Genomic DNA, 20,992 nt, shown 5'->3' on the forward strand with positions numbered 1-20,992 from the left:
CCATATGAGTGTCAAGGAAGACCATATGAAGAATACAGTCTACAAGTTTTCATAATTGCCACTGCGTGTCACTGTTCCATTGGAGTCTGTGTATGACATTTCATGGGAAAGAAAAATAATACAAATAAAGATAATAATTTTTGGAGAGGAGGGATAGAGAATAGTTTCTATTTCATATGGAAAGTAAAAATATATATATTTCCATAATAATAAAGTAATACATTATATGACTTATTTAGAATGTAATTGTTTATACAGAAACCAGAACAAATCAGCACCCAATATGCACGATGTAATTGTTGCACATAGAGTATGTCATTTTAACTTTTGATCAACATTATGGTTTATATTAGTATTTACTAAGTAGTGGATTTTCAAAGCCCTCCATGTTTGCCTGTCAAATTTAAAAGGGTAATAATATTTAATGCAAAACAAGCCTGATTTTTCATATACTATTATTGCCCTTGTAAATGTGGCAGGCAAAATCGGCAAAAATCGTGACTTTTGAAAATCCATCGCTTAGTAAATATACCTATTTCCTTATTTATGTGGGAAAGTGGAAAATGCTTTAATTTAGTTATGTACGTTATAGTCCGGTGTTGTTGAAATGATGAATAACAAATTCAATTGTATAACAGACTCTCTAGGACGCCTGATAAAAATCCGTCATTGATTTATTAAGGAGACAAATAACAGATCGGGGTGTCCACACTCTCGGGAGTGATCCTTCCTCTACATGATACTTGTCTTGATGGTGGATACATATAATGTAATGTTTGTTTACTAGTGAGTGAGAGGGACGGACAGACAGACAGCAGTGGGGCCGGCCCGAGTTCCCAGCCTCCTCCCCTCAGGTGGGGCCTTCCCAAACACCATGGATCGCTGGAGAGTGGGGTGAGTTTGGGTAAGCTTGCACAGGGCGGTCCTTTGCCTTCCCTGTGCAATAAAACTCAGTGAGAGGATGTCTCCCGAGCTGAAGGCGAAGTGGAGAGAGCTGAGTGGGACACCGGCTTCCAGTCTGCGTTGTGTTTACCCTGCTGCCCGTCTGAGCCATGAGAGCTCCCAGCAATAAGAAGTCCATAGTCCTCGGGGTGATCGGCCTGCTGCTAGTGGTTCTCGGGACAGTTCTGGTGTTTATGGTCCCCGTTATTATGCAGCAACAAGTGGAGAAGGTAAGCGCACTGTAGGCATAAGAGTAACAAGCATGCGGCATGGTAATAGTCCATATCTCTTTGATCTGACTGATGCTTGGGCTCACATGACTGAGGAAATCCAAAATAATGACTGACCTCCTCATCCGATCCACGTGCACAGCACACAGTTCTGTGTTCCTGCTGGGGCTACACGTCTCCCTTTCCTCCAGAGTGTAGCAATGACCATTCTGTTCCCCACCCAGGATTCTGTCCTTAAATAAGCACATGCCAACTGTACAGCCTGACTGAATTATTTATACAGCGACAAGAGGTTATTTCATACACTATACCTTTCATTGTAATCCATAATGTAAGCGCTTCTTGTAGATGAATGAGGGAGATCTTATGTCATTCTATGATTTTCTTAATCCCCTAACTTTGTTATCTCTATCCTTGAACTTGGATATTTGTGTACATTGAACAGCATTTCAAAGTGTAATTTTATTTATCCTGACTTGGGCTCTTACAATGAAGTACTTTATGGAGTCTATTTACTAAGCAGTGTTAAGAGAAGTGCAAAGGTGCCAGCCAATCTGCTCCCAACTGTCATTTTTCACACAAAGCCAGTGAGATGACAGTTGGGAGCTGATTGGCTGGCACCTTATCACTTTTCACTCTTCACTTCACACTTCTCTGAACACTGCTTAGTAAATAGACTCCTAAGTCTTTTCATTCTGGCATACTCCTATAAAAAAAAAAATATTTTGAACCCCTGCCCCTCCTAAGGAAAGAAAAAAAATAAAAATAAAAAAAAAATGGACCTCATGTGCACTTTCATCTGGTTTTTGAAATGACAAACAGCACATGAAAATCGCCAGTGATTGCTATGGCAGTGTTTATTCCTTTTACAGCGTAGCGTTACATGCTTCTACCAACTTGTCATGCTGCAGTTTTTTATATTTAAACACTGTGGTGGGACTTTTTTCTGTTCTGTAGATGTAGTCCAGACCAAAAACTCTGAAAAATGCTCTGCTTTGTACTGTATGTGCGCTTCTTATTTCTGTTATTGTATATAAGGGTATAATTTACCAGCGCTGTAATTTTTGCCAGCTTGGATTGCTCTCTACGGTTTGTCTTCTTGTTTTTTCTTTTTTTATTAACCTGCAATATGGTCCTTTAAAGTTCTACTAAAAGTTTTTGTAAATTTTATTCATTGTTGTTTATAGACGTTTGTTGTATTGCTGTTAGGAGTCTGCCAAGTATTTAGTTTAATTTAGATCCCAAACCATTACATTTTTGGAAGGATTTGGCCGTCTATAAAATTGTGACTAATAAATTCTCCAAGTGTCTCATTAAAATAACAATGTCCTATATATTTAGTATATAAAGTCTGATTAAAGGACTGGAATGTCGTATTGCCGTTCACTTAGGGCCTGATTCAGCAGCGGACGGATTTGCTGTCGCAGCTGATAATGGTGGCACTAATATGGTATTGCAGCAGGAGGCATGATGCCTCCTGCATGTATTACTGATCTGAGCTGCGTCCAAGGATGCAGCTTCGGATAGTCTCTTCTATCATAGTCTGGCTGAGTGACTGAGATCACGCAAGCCAGCCACTGCAGATGCAGGAAACCTCCTAACCCCCCCAATGGCGGTGACAGTTTTGGGATACAGAGGCCGTCGCCGCTCCTTCGCAGGCCACAAATGGCAGCAGACTGTCAATTACTGACATTCTGCTGCCAGACTGCGTGCAGGTCCTACACCTGATGATCAGGAATCTGCGAGCAGCAGTGCATGCTAATTATCCTAAGAGACATGGGCGTTCTGCCTCTACACTTGTTTGTTGGATGCCCATTTCCATATCTAAGGGGGCACCGTGGCAGTTAATTCTGGTTCAGTGGATTGCTAATCTGCTGCAGCTTGTTTGTTCTTTCTCCTGTATGGGTCATTCTCATTTGGGGGGGGGGGGGGGGGGGGGGGATGTGTGTGTTCAATTAGGTTAGAGAAGTGCCGATATCGCGGTAATAGAGTGAAACAGGCAAAAGGTCTTCACCTTCTCAGACCAAGTGAAAAAAATGCAAAATCCCTATTTTTGCCTGACATGTTGGGATTTATTTCAGAACCCTTTAGACCTAACCGCCCCCCCCCCCCCCCCCCCCCTGGCAATGATAAATTGCCCCAAAAGTTTTTGGTTATGTGGCCAAAAACAGGTCAAGTCTTGAGTGGAAAAAATAAAATCGTTGAAAATGTAATTAACATATTGGGTCTGGTATTTTGTGGTGCTACAGTATATGGATGCGACAGGTGTTTTAAACATTGCACGTGGCTTCAGCAGGTGTTTTTGTAACTGTTTTTAAAAGTGTGCTTTTACGACATGAAAATATACTTGCACCCATTTTAACTTACCCACAATTCATGTGCAACAGTAATTTCTTGGAAGAAAAAAGTAGCTTTCTATAATTTTTAACACTTTAAAAAAAAAAAAAAAAAAGGAAATTACAGCCAGCTGATGCATATTAAGTCGCCTAAATACCTTTATTACGGCCAATAATAAACTTCTAAATTGATTTCCGATGTACAGTACGTTAGCCATTTTTTGGGGGTACAGATGCATATTCCTACATGTCCTGATGTTTTCGCCTGTTAAATTATCGCACCTACCTGTATTTGCCTTTTTTTGTGAAAAAACGGGAGAGCGCATGCTGGCGATAATATAGCGCAAAAATCAGCTGATATTATTGCCGGCGGTATTATTGCCGCTAATTGAATACGGCCCCTAGTGTACTAATAGTACTGTACAGTGACTTTTGTTATGTTGGATACATGTATAGTGATTTGCCTTGTGCAAATTAAATAAAAATGAAAGTTACTGTTGGCAGGGTTGCTGGTGTAATGGAGCACAAATACTTGCACAAGCTATCAAAATGGAAACGTGTTTTCCATAATCATTTTGTTTGGATGTCTGGTCGCTATAAAATTATTTAGGTAGCCGAGCTTTCAGTAATGTTCAGTGTACATTTGAAACATGAGGAGGATATGATTTCTGTTGTAAATTAAATATATCCCACATTCAGTAGGGAGTGGCTGGGTCATATGATCTCTAGCAAATGACCCTAGTGTTAATGTAAGTATTATGGTGTAGTGATCTGCCTAAAGCCATCTGAATACACTTCATTCAGTATATAATTTAATCTATAGAAGAATTCTCCAAAACATATTTGCTCTCTGTGGTAAAAAAAAAAAAAAAAAGCTGAGGTGCCAGGGGAACCCTACGTTGCACCAGTGCCCTTGCCAATGTTAACATTATTTTACATGTTCACTTTGTCCTCAAAAACCAAGTAACAAAACAGAAATATCTGGCAACTGCAATGTGTGTTTTTTTTTTTTTTTTTTTTTAAAGTTGTGGTAGGATTGTCCATGAAACAACATTTTGTTAGCCCTAGAGCAAGGTTCTTTAACATGCAGCACTCCAGCTGCTGTGGAATTGCACATCCCAGCATGCCCTGCCACAATTTTAGTATGCCTGAATAGGAAAGCTGTGGCAGGGCATGCTGGGATGTCTAGTTCCACAGCAGCTAGAAGGCCACATGTTGAATATCCCTGCCTTAGAGGGGTTACTGAAGACATGGCTAGCATTTCAAATGATTATCATTGCAGAGTTTGAGTGAAGGTGGCACTTGATTGGATAGATGCAGTAATAATACAATAAAGTGTGGCCTCTGCATCACCTTAAAGGCTCATATCATACACACTGGATGATATCGTTGAACGATATATCGTTCATCACATCCAATGTGAATGCACTCACTGATGCACAATGCACGCTCCCTCAGGTCGTTAACGATATCCCAAGTCGGCTGTACATGCAGCTCAATCTGGGGATATTGTGTCCGATGCCATGCCGCCGAATGCTGTCACAAATTATGGTATGTAATGAGAGTGGGTCTGAACTCTGACCCTCCCACCAGTTTCCATGGTGTCTCCTCCAGAGTGCTCAGAAATAAAACAATGCAGTGTGTGTGTGTGTGTGTATATATATATATATATATATATATATATATATATATATATATATATATATATATATATATATATATATATATATATTTTTTTTTTTTTATTAAATTTTTTATGCACTGGCTGGGGTGCCTTCCTCTATGGAAACAAAATGTCCATACGTACTTCAAAATGAACAAACAGGCGGCACTCCCAGGCTAGTGTAAAAGACGAGTGTATTAAACAATCAACGTTTTGGGGCCTTTCACCCCTTCATCAGGACATAAAACAGTGACACACACTGTGACAATAAATTCTACTACTAAATATATACGCATGTTTAGAGTAAATGTAATCCATAAAAATAAGGGGTCTTGGTGATTACGATTTAAGGTTTGTCAATTAGAGATTGTATCTTGGTTGAAGATAGTAAACATTGATTTATCTGACAAACATGACCATCAGCCAAGGACGCTGCTGTGCATGAGTGTAACAACCTGTACTACATGATTTTGTGTGGGGAGGTGAAGATAGTGAATTAAAGCAGTGTGATGTATACGATGAGTACATCTTCTACTCTGGAAACCTCCCTTATTGGTGATCATACCATGATGGTGAGATGTAACGTCAATGGAATTTTACATAACCACATAAACAGGTTTGAGGGTTTAATTTATTCACCTCTAGTAGTAATGCAGCTGCTACTCATGAGAAACTTCAAAGCAGTACATGGCTGAATACGTTTGTCTTTCTTCCCATCTTCTGGGAAAAGTCTAGTTCTGTAAATCTGATTATACAGAAAATACATTGGCATAGGCTGCAGTTTTGTCTGGCTTTGTAATGGTTAGGATAACTTGGATTAATAATCCTTAATTGAAGTCGCACAGTGAATAGATAAGATACGAGAAGTACCACTGGACAAAAGGTTTGTCTTTGTTCCACTCAGATAAGATATACAAAATAATGTTCCTTTTTAAGATAATTTATTATTTGAAGCTCTTTAGATTAGATTAGTTTTGCAGCATACTTTTATCAAATTAATATTTTATTTTTGAAACTTTTTCACCCATTTACTTCTGTTACTGCTCCCAGCCATTGCACTTGTCGGCACATGTACAGGTTTCTTCCATTCATATAGTCACAGTGGAGAGTGACAAATACTTGGCAAAGCCCTTTATTTGCACTGGGATTCTACCTAGTTTAGTAAAGTGAAGGACCCTGGAATCGCTTGTTTGGTCAAAGTGGACTGGTCTTTCACTCCTAAACCAGCTTTCTTTTTATATTGTTCCTAGTAAATTCTCCCTCATTTGCATAGAGAATAGATTACAGGTGCTTTTTAATATGAAAGTGGTTCTGTTTGTTGTATAGGGGATACTATAGTCACAAAGCTAGGATCTATTCAATTGCATAGATCAAGCTCCAGCACTTTTGTGAATTTTCTGGTAAGTCCACAAAATCAAATGTAGAAGCTAATCCGCCTACTTGGCTACATGTACCAAACATTGAAGTGTTTCACATGTATAGGCTTTAGCTGCTATTCATAATTAATTTTTATAATACCAGTGCTATTAATAAATGAAGGGCTTATGGTGAACATGCTGCTTGGTCAACCTCTGAGCGACCAGACTGGTCAGGTTGCCCTAGCGTTAGCAAGATCAGACACACTGTTTGTTTGAATTGTTGGATCATAACTACATGCATATACCATCCGACTAGACTTGTCGTCAACCCCCAAGTTGGTATCACTGACATTTTATTTATTTTGAAGTGTTCCCCCTAACAAGACCTTTGGATACTGGGATTGGGGGGCCCTATAACAATCCCAATATTGAAATTGTTTTTGTTGTTTTACTGGCACTATTGAGGAAATCATGTTGACTGACTACAATCTTTGTATGCAGTCATAAGCCAGCTACACTTTGTTTTGTCAAACTGTACACTGGTTATTTAGTGTGCCTGCGTACAGAGCCGTATATGGCGGAAAAGCTAAATAAACTTGCAAACTGTATCGACTTTAAGCTTAAGAATTCAAAGAAAATTATAACTGCCGTCATACATTTATTTGACCACTGTGTTTGATGTATTGGACCCTACAACTATAGTAACTTTAACATAACGGCCTAACAAGTATTTAAGTCTGTCATTTTAGAGCAATGATTTGTTGTACTAAAGTTAGTCACTGAAGGGAGTGGGATGAGCACTTTTTCCTGTCGCACAACGGCAATTTCGCTATCAAACTAGAGCGTGGGGTATTTTGACATCAGATTCTCAACGGAGTTGCAGGAGAATAGCACTTCATTCACACGGAGCGCAAACTTGTTTTATAACTTAATCATTATACGGAGTAACCTTAAAATCTAAAACTACGTGATATTTTATACCATAAAGGGACTGGCCATATTCCCCTATAATACATTGCTTTTATGCATACTTTATTGAGTCTGGGAAAAAGGTGGAAATGGTTCTACAATTAGCTGGAGCTAGTATGAGCCTGCAAAAGATCTGCTATCTCTACAGTACTGTCAAACCTGTACCCGGATCCTTAGAGTATCCCATGTGTGTGACTTATAATACACAAAGAATGTAATTCAGCTGGAAGCTAAACATTCTCTTGCTGTTTAAGCAAGTACAAAGATTTCTCGTGTGGGTTTTTTTTTTTTTTTTAAATAAAAGGTGTTAAACCAGAAATGTCTAACCATCTTGGTCCATCTACATACAAAGCATCTTAAATTCAGAACTAGAGTATTTAGTTTTTTTCTGTTTCTAACTTTTGAAAAAAAAATTTAATCTGCAGTGCAAGGTCACACATACGCAGAAGTCCCAGACTGGCAATAAGTCGCATAGCAATTTGTGTTTTTTTTTTTTTTTTTTTTTTTCTTTGTAGATGGTTCTGAAAACAAATGTTTTTCTGCTACCGTGATGAGCCAAATCAACTATTAGGCAACTAGCCTCCTGGCTATGGCTCGTGTGGCACTGAGGGGACCATATTATACTAACCAGTTGTCAATTTTGACAAATTTATTGGATTCAGGCCTAGGACCAGTATATTGCGTTGGGCCCCATAGCGTTTTAACCCGGCTCTCCCTGCATCTTTGTACTGTAGAGGGGGAGATGTTGTTATATCCTCTGGGAGACACATTTTTCTATGCAAAAAGTTCTCTATTCTAGATCTGTTATTTATTAGCCCTTTTCAATATCCCCATACCATCAGCGACAGGGCTTTAGTAGGCTGTTGGTAGTTTGGCAAGCAGGTTGGTTTGCTGATGCTAGTGGATAGAAACCTATACAAGTGCAAGTCTGACTTTGATATATGCCAACCTATTTATCATACTCCATTGCTGAAAATATAATGTGGGGGGAAAAGCGGATGCACACTCTTAGCACTAAGAACACTGAAAATATATATTTATATTTGTTCTAATATATAAATGTTTTTAAATTGAGGTTCTTATTACATATTTGGATAAAGATGTTTGACCACATCAAGGTGAACCTCATCAGGTGGGTCCCTAACATCCCGAATACTGACACATTGTATAAATTTATCTAGGTCTTACCTCTAATAGTGCCCATTACATGTGTGTATTGCAATGCACAGGACCCGTGCTAATTAAAATCACCTAGGGCAGGTAGGAAGAGTGCTAGCCCAGGAGAAGTGGCCTCACCAACAAGTGTACCTTAAGTACACACATACACAGAAAAAGGGGGTTGGGGGGGTTGGGCTGCACAACCTATTTTAAACACAATATGAAAATATAATGTGTCATTTTAAAACCTAGTATGCACTTGATTCAGGACTGGTGCTGTGGTTGACACGAAGTATCTATAACTGTACACAGAAATTGCTAAAGTATTGCCCATGTACAGGAGGAACACATTCCCTTGTTATAAAACATTGTTTGGAAGCCTGTCTGTAACACAGGGTAATTGCGGCAGTAATCCCATCAATAGAATCATGTCTCTCACCAGTTGTTAATATCACTTTGTGCCTACAGCTCTCAGAATGTTGCACAGGCTTTTTTTGTGTGAGTGAAGCTTTCTAAATAGGACTTCTTTTAATATACCATGCTGTGTGGCATAATCACAGGGTTAGACTTTCTGCCCACTCCTTTCCTTTTTTGCTCCAGTTGCCTCGGAGGATAATATGTGACCTACATCTGTTGGTGTTCTGTTGTCAGATCCAATTAAAGTCTGGTAGGTTATCCTTTTGTATTTGCTTATATAAATCTCCAGTGTTGCTAGACTGTCACCATTATTTATACTATGCCAGTCCATCCATTTTTATTTTTTTTTCTCACTGACATTGTGAATTCATACTTTGTTTGTTTGTTTGTTTTTTTTTTTCCCAACAAATTTAAGAAATCCTAGACAATAGCTTTTTATGTTTTGTATACCTTCAGTTAATCTGATCTTTAGGACTGGTGGCAAATCCATATTTTGGTTGTAAAGTTCTATGTTAATATTTGAATCTGCATTATACAATGCCCGTCCTTAGTTGACTTAAAGGCATTACTGTACAGTTATTACGAGCTGTACCATGTGCCTAATTCTTTACATGGATTTGCAGGAAGTTGTCCTGAATGAAAGTTATTGTTAAATGCTGTTGATCCGTCAAATCTCCACCATGGTATTATAACGTCAGCCTAGAAAAATAGTCCGGGAATATGCACAAAAACTACAGGTTTTGCTCTGCATGCACACTTGGAAAATGCTAAACACTAGTATGGATATCTGTCATGGTGATTGGCTGACTCGTAAACTGACACTTCACATATTATTTACCAGCTGGGATACCTGGCGTTGCCCGGGTTGAAGACTGGATCCTTAAGTATGCCTTTTATTTTACATTGTCCTCCCCTATAACCCCATTCCATTGATTTTGAAAAGGACCTTCACTGTTTGCGAACATGCATGCAAACCATAGCGTAACTACAAGGGGTGCAGCTGCTATTGTGCCGGAGCTGCCTGCACCTGGTCACGTACACAAGGTGGGCCGGTCCAGGCAGGGCCGCCGAGGGGGGCCCAGGTGGCAGCAATGTTGATTTGGTGCCAGCCCGCCATCTGATTACAGCTGGCGCATCGTAAGGGCAGACAGTGATTTGTACTTGCTAACCTGAGTCTGTCAGTGCAGATACTTTTACAATATGCCACAAGTACAGCACTAGGACCTTTGCTTGACTCTTCCGAAACAGCTTGTTTTTCAATCTCACCCTCTGGATGCTGGAACGGTTAGGAATCTGTTTCTAGGAAGGCTGCTGAATTAAGTCTTGTTTTTGGAAGTGTACCAGAGCTGTCCTAGACTTTAGGCATTAAGAAATCCTGCCAATCAAGCTCACTTACTGTGCTGCTGCTAAGTTATGCAACTGATTGGCAACATCAGTGTGGCATTCAAATATTGATATACTTTGTATCAAGGGACCAATGTATACCACACAACTGCATTGACACCTGACCTGTGAGCTTTATCCATATTTTGATTCTCCTTTGAAAACAAACAAAAAAAAAAGTGGTTTCTTGGTCATTCTAAAGTTGACTGCAAATTGTTTTAGGTGGCTGGAATGTAACTGTTGAGTTGCTGGCTACCATAGCCCATCCATGGCAAAATTTGGCTCAAGCGCCTTTGAATATCCTTAAGGGGATGCAGTCAGGAAGCCGACAGTTGAAATGCCGACCGCCGGCTTCCCGACTGTCAAATCCTGGCAAGGTGCTGATGACAGGTGTTGAAATCCCGACGCCTGTCATTATTCCTACATCGGGAGCACGATGCCCGGCATACCAGGAAGGTAAGCCGGGCGGCGGGTGTGGACAACTGCGGAGGTGGGAAGTTTAGGTTAGGGGCTCTTAGGTTTAGGCACCCCCCCCCCCTCCCAGGAGGGTTAGGGGAAGGGGGGATTAGGGTTAGGCACCCCCCCCTGGGAGACTTGGGTTTAGGCACTGGGGGGAGGTTAGGGATAGGCGTCCCTAGGGGAGGGGTAGGGTTAGTTGCACTTGCCTAAATCCCCTGTCGGGATTTGAACTGGTGGTCATTCATACTGACTCAAGTTTTGTTGGCTGACTGGTTGTATTTTATTTTCTGTTTGCACAAGGTGTTTCTGAGAACAGTCACTGGCTAAGTATGAATTATGATGGCCATTGGTGGATGGGCCCATTCTTAAATATACCTGTGGTATCATCTGTTTTTATTTTCTTTGTTCACAGTAAAGAGAATAAGGAAAAGGAGTTTGGAAGGATGAAGACAGACTGGTACAAATCAGAATAACATTGCAAAATTAACAATAATCCGAGCCAAATATCTGCAAAGCCAATAGTTATTAGACTTCTTCTCCAATTATTGCTAGTTGCTATACAGCTGTGTGACTTTAAATAAACAATTATATTGGATTATGGAAATTAACAGGAATATTGCACCAGTTATTAGGATGCAGCAAGGATAAATTGTCATTTTATTAAAGCAGGATTATTTATCTTGTCATTGTGACAGTATTGCCTTCTAGACACACTCACTCTATGGTAGGTATATTGGTGAGCGCTGGGTAATATAATCAAAATTGAACTAAATGGTTGTTTGTTCTTGGTGGCTGCCAAGGTACCAAGTAGCCAAGAGTGGAAGTTTGTGAGCGCTATTGAATACTGTATAACTTCAACATAGGTATGTGCACCTTCACTAATTTGGGTACCTGTACACAATGATCAGCGTGAACTGTCCTTTTTGCATACTGTATTTACAGTGCAAAAGAACTCTGGTAGACAATTTAATCAGTCTGTTCTAAATCATAAATGTACCCGTAAGCGTAAAGCATTGCTTTCATATGATATCCCCGGTAATGCACAATTCAGTGTGGTGGGTTTTTTTTTTTGGTTTTTTTTAAATGCCTTGCATTTGATATCTTCCCATTTCTAGAATTTTGAATCATCCTCACATGCTTAAGCAGAACAAAGGTCATCTCTTACAAAAACATGACTTATCTGAGCACTGTCAGTCAGTGTGTGGAAGGACGTTCATTAGCCAATGTTCCTTCCTAGTTGGTACATTGCAAGAAAAGATTTTTTTATTTTCTTCAAAAGTTACTGTTAAGGAACAGGTTCTCAAACTCTATCCTCAGGACCCAAAAGGTCAAGGTTTTCCATGGTCACTGGAGCTGTTCCCTATGGGCCAACGGGGAACACCTCCACTGGCCACACTGGTTGAAAACCCCTGGTCTAGTGTGTTAATTGATTAGCAATAGATCTACAGATGGTACTATTATATTCCTGATGCTGCTTTTAAAACTCCCAGTGAGGTTCCATGAGGACAAAGTACAGGTTGAGTCTCCCATATCCAAAATACTTGGGAAAAGGGGAATTTTGGATAATGGAATATTCCGTATTTTGGAATATTTGCATTTTATAATGAAAAATCTAGGGAATGGGACCCAAATATACACACAGAATGCATGTATGTGTTATACACACAGCCTGCAGGTAATTTTATACAATATTTTCAATAATTTTGTGGCTCAAACAAAGTTTGTGTACAGAAATGAAATTCATGTATGTTACATATACACACAGCCTGTAGGTAATTTTATACATTATTTTTAATAATTTGTGCCTTAGACAAAGTTTGTGTACATTGAACCATCAACAATCAAAAGTTTCATTATCTCAGTCAAGCCAAAATTCTGTACTTCGGAATATTTGGATATGGGAGACTCCACCATTATAGCATTAAGAGAACTAAATTCCCCCCCCCTTTTTTGAATCAGTTGGTACAGCATTATAGAGGTTTACTGGCACCTGCAGCTATGGTCTAAAGCAGAGGTTCCCAAGTTCTGCCATTACAGTCCGTGTTTTAAGGTTATCCGTGGTTGAGCACAGGTGACTATATTAGTACCTCAGTCAATTTAATTTAACCATCAGGACTCAAGCAATGGATTAAACCTGAACTGTAATGGCGGAGTCTGGGAGCCTCTGGTCTACAGTGATGGGTGCTATGTATGGGTGATATGTCCCAAATGCACTGGGATTACCTGCGGAAATCCACTAAACCTGTGCAAACTACTGGGCATGCTGCCCAAAAGCCCAACTTTGGGCGGATTTCTGCTTGATGCCTCAGGAGAATGAGAGCAGAAATAACGGATGCCTGTGGCACTCACGCCAAGAGGCGCAAACTAGTTAATCTCCCTCCCCCAAGTTAAGAAACTTGTAAATGTAATATGATCATCTACAATTATAGTTGAGAGAAAATCTCCCTCCTTTTACATGGTTGTTGGATTCATGAATGTAGTACTATATCATCAAACTCTTCCAGCCTACCCCCTCTTTTTTTTTTTTTTTTTTTTTTTTTTTTTTACTTGCTCATTTAATGGCCCAGTTCACAGCTGTATATGTCATAACCTAACCACTTCTAAAACTAAACGGCATCTTTGAGAGAGAGAACCTGGAATATTTTTGAGAGCATTAACAGGGTTACAGAAATAATAATTACTTATTATATATTTTTTTTGTTTTAATTGCCCATTTGACTTTGATATGAAAAGTTCCAATGTATAATTTTTATTTTATTTTACTGAAAATAGGGTGCAGTCCATATTACTTATAATTTTGTTTTAACGAGCGCTATCCCTCACCCCCACCACCTCTTTCTCGAACGATGGTGAGGAAACTTCTGATTGGTTTGCTGACTAGTTGCACAGATTAATAATTTCCAGCATACCTGTGAATGTGTCTGAAATGTTTTGGATAGTTTCTAGATTTTGGGGTTTGTGCTATATAGGGGAAGGTAACATCGTGTTCTTAGTTTTGAAAGCCAGGTGGCATTAAAAGTAGCCTGGTGGGTGCAGAGTAATACTTTGCAATAATGACAAATGTTGAAATCCTTTTTATATTGATTTGAGATCAACCATTTCAAATTTAATAAAATTCTCTCTACCTTATTATATCTAAAGTGCAATAAATGAATATACAAAAGACCAATCATAAATTCATGTATAAATGTATCAGTGCCGTGATTATATTTCAATAAAGTGCAAGTGCTATGTCTCAAATATAAATGATATGACTATATAATATCGCTAAAAATGATAATGGTGAACAGTGATGATAAATCAATGAGGTAAATATATAAAAAGTGATATTTAATGGAGTAAAAACATAAAGTAATCTGCCTTGTATTTAACAGTCGGATAAAAACAGCAAAATAAAAAATACAATAAAGAGCTGCTTAACTGGTTTAAAAATTTAAATAGTTAATGTAGCAGGATACACAGGCTCCAATGTGTTTTGTCTGCTTAAGACTTCATCAAGGGAGTAGAGACATAGTGGGGAGACAGCATTTTTATACCTCACTAATGGAGACTAATTAGGAGTAGTTGGCCACAGTATCCAGTTCCCGCCCATTTTTGCACTAAAAGTTCAAATTAGGCTGATTTAAACAATGACATGTATTTGTCCATATAAATAGTCTGAACGCCATCATAATCTTCTAAAATTTATATTTTTAGTATACTAATTTAATAGTGAAAACATCCGTCTTGGAAGGGCACTTCCGACCTGACATCGTGTGGTCTGATGCAGCTTCTGCCCGAGCTCAAAGCGTCACTTCCGGCTGAAGCCACGGGTACTCGTCCTTCCGCGCTCCCCAGTGACCTGCATCAGTCTGATGATGCTCCCCCTGGACTCCTTCACTGGTTCTGCAGATCACATGCAACACCTCATAGCGCCTGCTAGTCTTCTTTGTACGCTAGCGTCACAGACCCTTTTGCGATGGTATATCTTGGTGATACTTCCGCCCTTTGTTCCAACATGGATAATGTACCTTTTATATGGTTAAAAAAGGATTTCTTAGCTCACAAAATTTGTGACGTAAAATATATAAGGGGCACACCTGATTATTGAAAAATAATAAATAAATTGAAAGAGCCCTTCTGAAAAATATCAATAATACTGCAAACAAGACAGAAGTAAATATATGCTATTTTAGATTGACTATTAATTTGAGATATGCAGTCTATTGGGTTTAATAAATCCCAATAAATGTGAATAATTTTCTTCCAAGGGAAAAAAAAATAATATATATATATATATATATATATATATATATATATATATATATATATATATATATATATATATATATATTATAATGTTGAGCTTCAAAAATTCTTCCAGTCCGATTTAATTCCCAATTCTTTCAATGTCATTGCTCTTTCGATCACTTCCATAATAAAGCTTCTGGACAACATTTCTTGCATGTTGGTAATAACTAGAGATGAGCGGTTCGGATTCTGTGGAATCCGAACCGCTCCGAACATTGGGGATCCGAGTCCACCCAAACGCTGTTCGGGTGTTCCCTGCCTGACTCTGATCCCCGTTCGAGGCCGAGCCGCAGCCTCTTTATGTCGGATTCTCGCAAAAGAATCCTCTGACGTCAGGGCCCCGCTAGTGTAGGGCAGACCGCTGTGATAGCGGTCTGCCCTACACAGATCAAACACACAGCCGCCAGCGGCAGCTGTGTGTTTGTAATAGCAGCCAATGAGAGTCACAGACTCTCATTGGCTGCTGCACTGAGGGAGCCGGCTGGAGCTCTCTCATGAGTTCCGGCTCCCTCCTCAGCACGCGACAGCAGAGCGGATGGCGGCGGGATCGGGGATTCAGGTAAGATATATATATATATATATATATATATATATATATATATATATATATATATATATTTATTTTTTGTGTAAGGAGGCATACTACTACTGGGGGCCTGCTAAGTGGGAGGCATACTACTACTACTACTGGGGGCCTGCTAAGTGGGAGGCATACTAGTACTATTACTACTGGGGGCCTGCTAAGTGGGAGGCATACTACTACTACTGGGGGCCTGCTAAGTGGGAGGCATACTACTACTACTGGGGGCCTGCTAAGTGGGAGGCATACTACTAAGGGGACTGCATAGGGGGCACTACTGTGGGGTTTGTGTAAAAGGGCTACTGTGTGTCGAATCCAAATCCGGCAAAAATGGTCCGGCGCACATCCCTAGTAATAACATCTACTACACCCGGTGTTCTTAGGGGGTCTCACATCCAAGTACTAGCCAGGCCCAACCTATGCTTGGTTTCCAAGATCGGACGAGATTGGGCGTCAATAGTGGTAGACTCTCGCAGATATTGCCCACTTGCTGGCTGAGCACACAGTGCACGTCTTCATACTCCATCTATCCTTTCAGTAATGTTTCTGCCATCCAAACCATGCCCTGCCTCTTGGAGATTGGTTCAGCATCTCCAGTAATGTGACTGTCACCGTAACGTAAGCGCAGCACAACTCTGATTTTGGCCCACAGTTCCATAGTGTAAAATAGTGTCAGGTGGCATGTAAAGTGAAAACTAATTCCATGTCGACCTTTTCACTGTTAACTTTTTAGAAATTCTGAATATCTATGTAATGACTACAGATGTCTCCTCATACACAATTGCAGCATTTGCGCGAAACATCCCTTCCCCTGTGCAACTCTGCGCTGAGCGTCTTTCGTCCGAAAATGCGTCTTAGTCGAAAAACTGATGCAAGTGCTCTGATAAATTTTATGTGACACGTGTGTGTGTGTGTCTGTCCACTTTATAAAAGAAAAACTTGTGTAAGGTTGGTTACTATGTCATAATTTAAATAATTTGCTTGTTTGAATTTGGTAAGTAAATCTGAGACGTGTCTATTCTTCTTTTAGCAATATTTGGTCACGTAACGATTAGTGTATATGATATATTAATGCACTTGCAAAGGAAATATTTATATATGTAAATGAGTCTGACCCCAGTGTCTACATACTGGTTGCTGTCTTATTTATTTTTTCTTTTCTGTGGAAATGAATGTAAATTGGCCTCAAACAGCTCTACCCACTTTAATCATTGAATAGGTCCCCTCATGCAAACTTTTTTTTTTTTTTTAATCATAATTACTTTCTTTACAACAGCATAATTTCACATGGTACATAACCTTGTCTCAGAATGCAAAGTACATAACCGTGAATTCTGTATGTAGCAGACTTTAAACCCTTACAGCAAACATAAGTTTTTTTTTTTTTTGTTTTGTTTTTTGTAGAACACAAAACGAGACTTAGTGATCCTTTTCCTGAATGTTTGTTTTCGACTATGAACAAAGTATAGAAAGGGCAAAATCCTGCCTTCCACTAAAAGCTTGTCTCATTTTCACTTCTGTAGAATACTGCAATCCACTCACAATCGTAAATATGCAGTACTCTCTCAAGTAATTAATGAAGGATGCATTACAAAACAAGGCAGTTACTTCAGAATTGGTACGCTACCCCCAGATAGTCTCTGAAAATCATAACTGTACCATAACAAAGTGGGGTCTATGGTACTAGGCATTTTAAGAGAGATAAAGTAACAACCAATGTGCTCCAAACTTTCATGTTACAGGCTGTTTGAAAAATGACAGGAGCTGATTGGTTGGTACTTTATCGATGTCTGTCCAGTTTACCTCTATCCAAGGCTTGGTTCACTGACCCCAGTGTCAACATCTTTAATTGGCAAGGCTGAACTTATTGGTGGGTCTTCCCCCACATTTTGCTATGGGGCCCACAAACTGTTCTTCCCCTGAATTTACATATCTGATATTTAGGTAGGAGACTTCTGATCTGCTATTATTTTATTTGTTGCTGCTTATGAAACACTCAGATGCTCCATTTTCATGAGCATTTATCTGATCTGGAAAATGCTGCTTTTGATACCTACATAGCTTCCCCCCCCCCCCTTTTTGTATGAGAGGCTACAGTAATGCTGGGTACACACTGGCAGATATATTGGTCGATCAATGTGTGCGTCAGCCAGGGTGTACCAGAGATATGTCTGTGAGCGATGTTGTTCAGACATATCACATCGGCTCTGGTGCACAGCCGATGCCCAATATATATGCAGATATATTGGGGCATTTCGCTGTTTCTGCGGGCGGCCGTGTGTACTTGCTGCAGAGGCCGCAGAGAGGGGGGTGCGTGACACAGCCAGCGGGATCTGCAGGTAGATGACAGATGATGGTGGTTCACTGTGTATGAACAACAATCCTCTATAGATATATCTGCAGATCACTCGATCTGCAGATATGGTAGGTGTCTACCCAGCCTAAAGTTTCATTCGTTACAATTGACCTCCATTTCAGTTTGTAAAATATACAGTATTTATAGCAGAAGTGACTATTTCCACCCCTTTCTCTCATCAAGGGGCGTGTTCTATCAATTAGTAATCTTAACTTCCTATCCAGAATCTCTAGATAGACATAAAGTGTATAGCATAAAGGTGTAGGTAATTACTTACCTTATCCTGAATTCATATATATTACTAGTCCCCATGTATGGTGGTGCAGGCTTAAACTACTGCGTCGGGTTGAACCTCCTGGAATGCATCACGTGACATGCCATTTCCTCTTCCCACTTTCCCGACTGTTGCGCAAGGTCTCGTTACACGAGATCGCCGTGAATGCCATCCCCTGGAACGCACAGTGTCACCTGTATTTGCGTGGCTGTCTCCTCTATATTGGCCATGCTTTCCACTCCCTGAAGCTCATCGCGTCATACTCCTTTTGACTACTTCTGAGATTTATTGGAGTACAGTGATAACGTGGAAGTGCATGGAGGTTTACCACAACATACACTATAAGAGCCACACAGACTCCAGCCACCCACATTAACCCCATTTTCTCTATATTCCATGCATCCTTGTCGCCGTAAAGGTGCATACACACGTAACAATTTTTTTAATGTTTTAACTATAACTACGTCTAAATCGTTCAAAAAATCGTTCAGTTTCTGAGTTATAACGATGAACGAGAATCGTTCAAGCACGCTCCCGTTTGTAGTTCATTTCAGACTGTCCAACATAACGATTTTAATTAAGGGAAGGAACATTTTTCGTTCATTGTTATAAAAATCGTTCATTACACTTCAAAAATTGTTCACTGTTTCAAGGTATAATCTGACAGATCGTTGGTTACAAAATCGTTACGTGTGTATGCACCTTAAGATATATAAATGAATGGGGAATTTAAGCATTTGAGACTTTCTTGAGTGGTGACATATCATACCCAATGGGGCCACTGATCTATAATGTAGTGGAGTATAAACCTGCACGAGCAAAAAATATATTAAACATAATTCCTACGAATTAGGAGTGGAAACATAAATACATGAATACAGATAAATCCAATAATAGGGCTTAAAATTATTTCAGAGCGCCTATAAAAAAGAGAAGGATGAAAAAAAAAAAAAAAATGTAGTAATTCTAAGACCATGTATCAAAAGAAATACATCCACTATAAAAACATGATTTAAAAAAAAAAAAAAAAAAGTCTTGTATTCTGTAAAAAGATCATATTTTAAAAGTATCCAATAAACCTAAAACTAATCAGAAGTAATGAAAAAAGTGCAATATCTATCTATATGGCCCAATCCTAAATCTCTTTAAAGGAACCATTTAATTTTAAAGTCCGCATTCAGACCGTGTGGTTGAAGTGTCTTTGCTTCATGTACTGTATAAGCCTAATTTCTGCCTTGGTTAAAAATGTCTCCACTCCTTTGTCCTCCAATTGGCTTCAACTTTTTTTTATTTTTTTAATACCCATAATACTTTTGATTCCATTCACTGAACCCTGATGCTTCTCTAAAAAGTGTTTTGGACAGTGTATGGTTGGTTACACCTCTTTATATTTCTCAGCCAAGCTGTCGCTCCGGGTCTCGCACCAAAGGGGGCGTGCTGTCGATGGTGAGTGACAGCACGCCCCCTTTGGTGGGCGTGCCTGCCAGACGGAGGCGTTCCCATGGGAACGCCTACCGTCTGAAGCCGGCCCCACTGACATCACTAGTGATGTCAGTGGGAGTGATTTTGGCTCTGACAGAGCCAAAATCACTCCAGGACTTGTGGCTGGGAAACCCTACCGCAGGGTTTCCGTCGCAAGTCCGATGGTTGCGATGGTCAAGACCATCGCGACCATCTTTTTGGACGCTCGTATATGCTGTGGGTGGTCACCCACAGCTATACGAGCGTCCAGGAAGACGCTCCATTTTAATGGAGGAGGGCCCTGATTCAGAGCGAGCGCTCTGGTCAGAGCGTCCGGCTCTGAATCAGGCCCTGTATGCAGTCGGGAAGCCGGCGGTCCTAATCCGACAGTCGGCTTCCCGACTGCTTTATCCTAGTGAGGGTTAAATGACAGGCGTCTAAATTGACGCCTGTCATTTTACCGGCGCTGGGAGACCGGCGTCCCGTTCGAAGTGATGCCAGGCACCACTGCGGACAGCATGGGGGGGGGGGGTTAGGTTTAGGAATCCCGGGGGGTACTTAAGGTTAGGCACCCCCCCCCCCGGGGGACTTGGGTTTAGGCAGCGGGGAAGGTGGGATTAGGGTTAGGCACTGGGGGGGGGAAGGTTAGGGTTAGGCACCCTAAAGGAGGGTTAGGGTGTTAGAAATAGGTTAGCTAATAATTAGCTTTGACGATGTCCTGGTCTCTGGATTCCAACCGCCGGGCAGGGGTCTGGCGGTAAATCATACCGCTTCCCTTACGGACATGCCGGGCGCTGCGGTCATTGTGAAGGGATGCAGGGCGCATGCGACTGGTGTCCATTCCCTGGCGGTGACCGCTGCTCTGCTGTTTTCCTCACTCAGTGGATACTGCGCCCCACGGGAGGAGGACAGAACCTGCAGGCTGTTACAGCGGAGTGCCGCACTGGAGGGCAGGGTGTCTTCTGCCCTTCAGAAATTGGAAACACCCTAGCGGGAACGCTATTGTTGTAGCAAGTACCAATTCTTTCTAAAAATATGCTTTTGTTTTGTATGTAGTGTTAAAGGGGACCTTTTTTGTGTGGGGTTTTTTTTTTTTTTTTTTAGGATTTGTTTTCT

The 20,992-nt window shown here is 40.3% G+C and overlaps 1 protein-coding gene across 3 annotated transcripts in view; it reads left to right on the forward strand.

The window, feature by feature from the left end:
* Nucleotides 1-865: 865 nt before the first annotated feature.
* The window catches only part of SCARB1 (scavenger receptor class B member 1), a 99,205-nt gene continuing 79,078 nt past the window's right edge, over nucleotides 866-20,992 (forward strand). For all 3 annotated transcript variants that reach the window (XM_088482126.1, XM_088482124.1, XM_088482125.1), the window contains exon 1: nucleotides 866-1,172. In XM_088482126.1, coding sequence (XP_088338252.1) covers nucleotides 1,053-1,172 — 120 coding nt within the window. In that variant the 5' untranslated portion in view covers nucleotides 866-1,052. The remainder of the gene's footprint in view (nucleotides 1,173-20,992) is intronic.

This window comes from Taudactylus pleione, unplaced genomic scaffold, assembly GCF_031769625.1.
Source record: "Taudactylus pleione unplaced genomic scaffold, aTauple2 ptg000282l, whole genome shotgun sequence".
Lineage (NCBI taxonomy): Eukaryota > Metazoa > Chordata > Amphibia > Anura > Myobatrachidae > Taudactylus > Taudactylus pleione.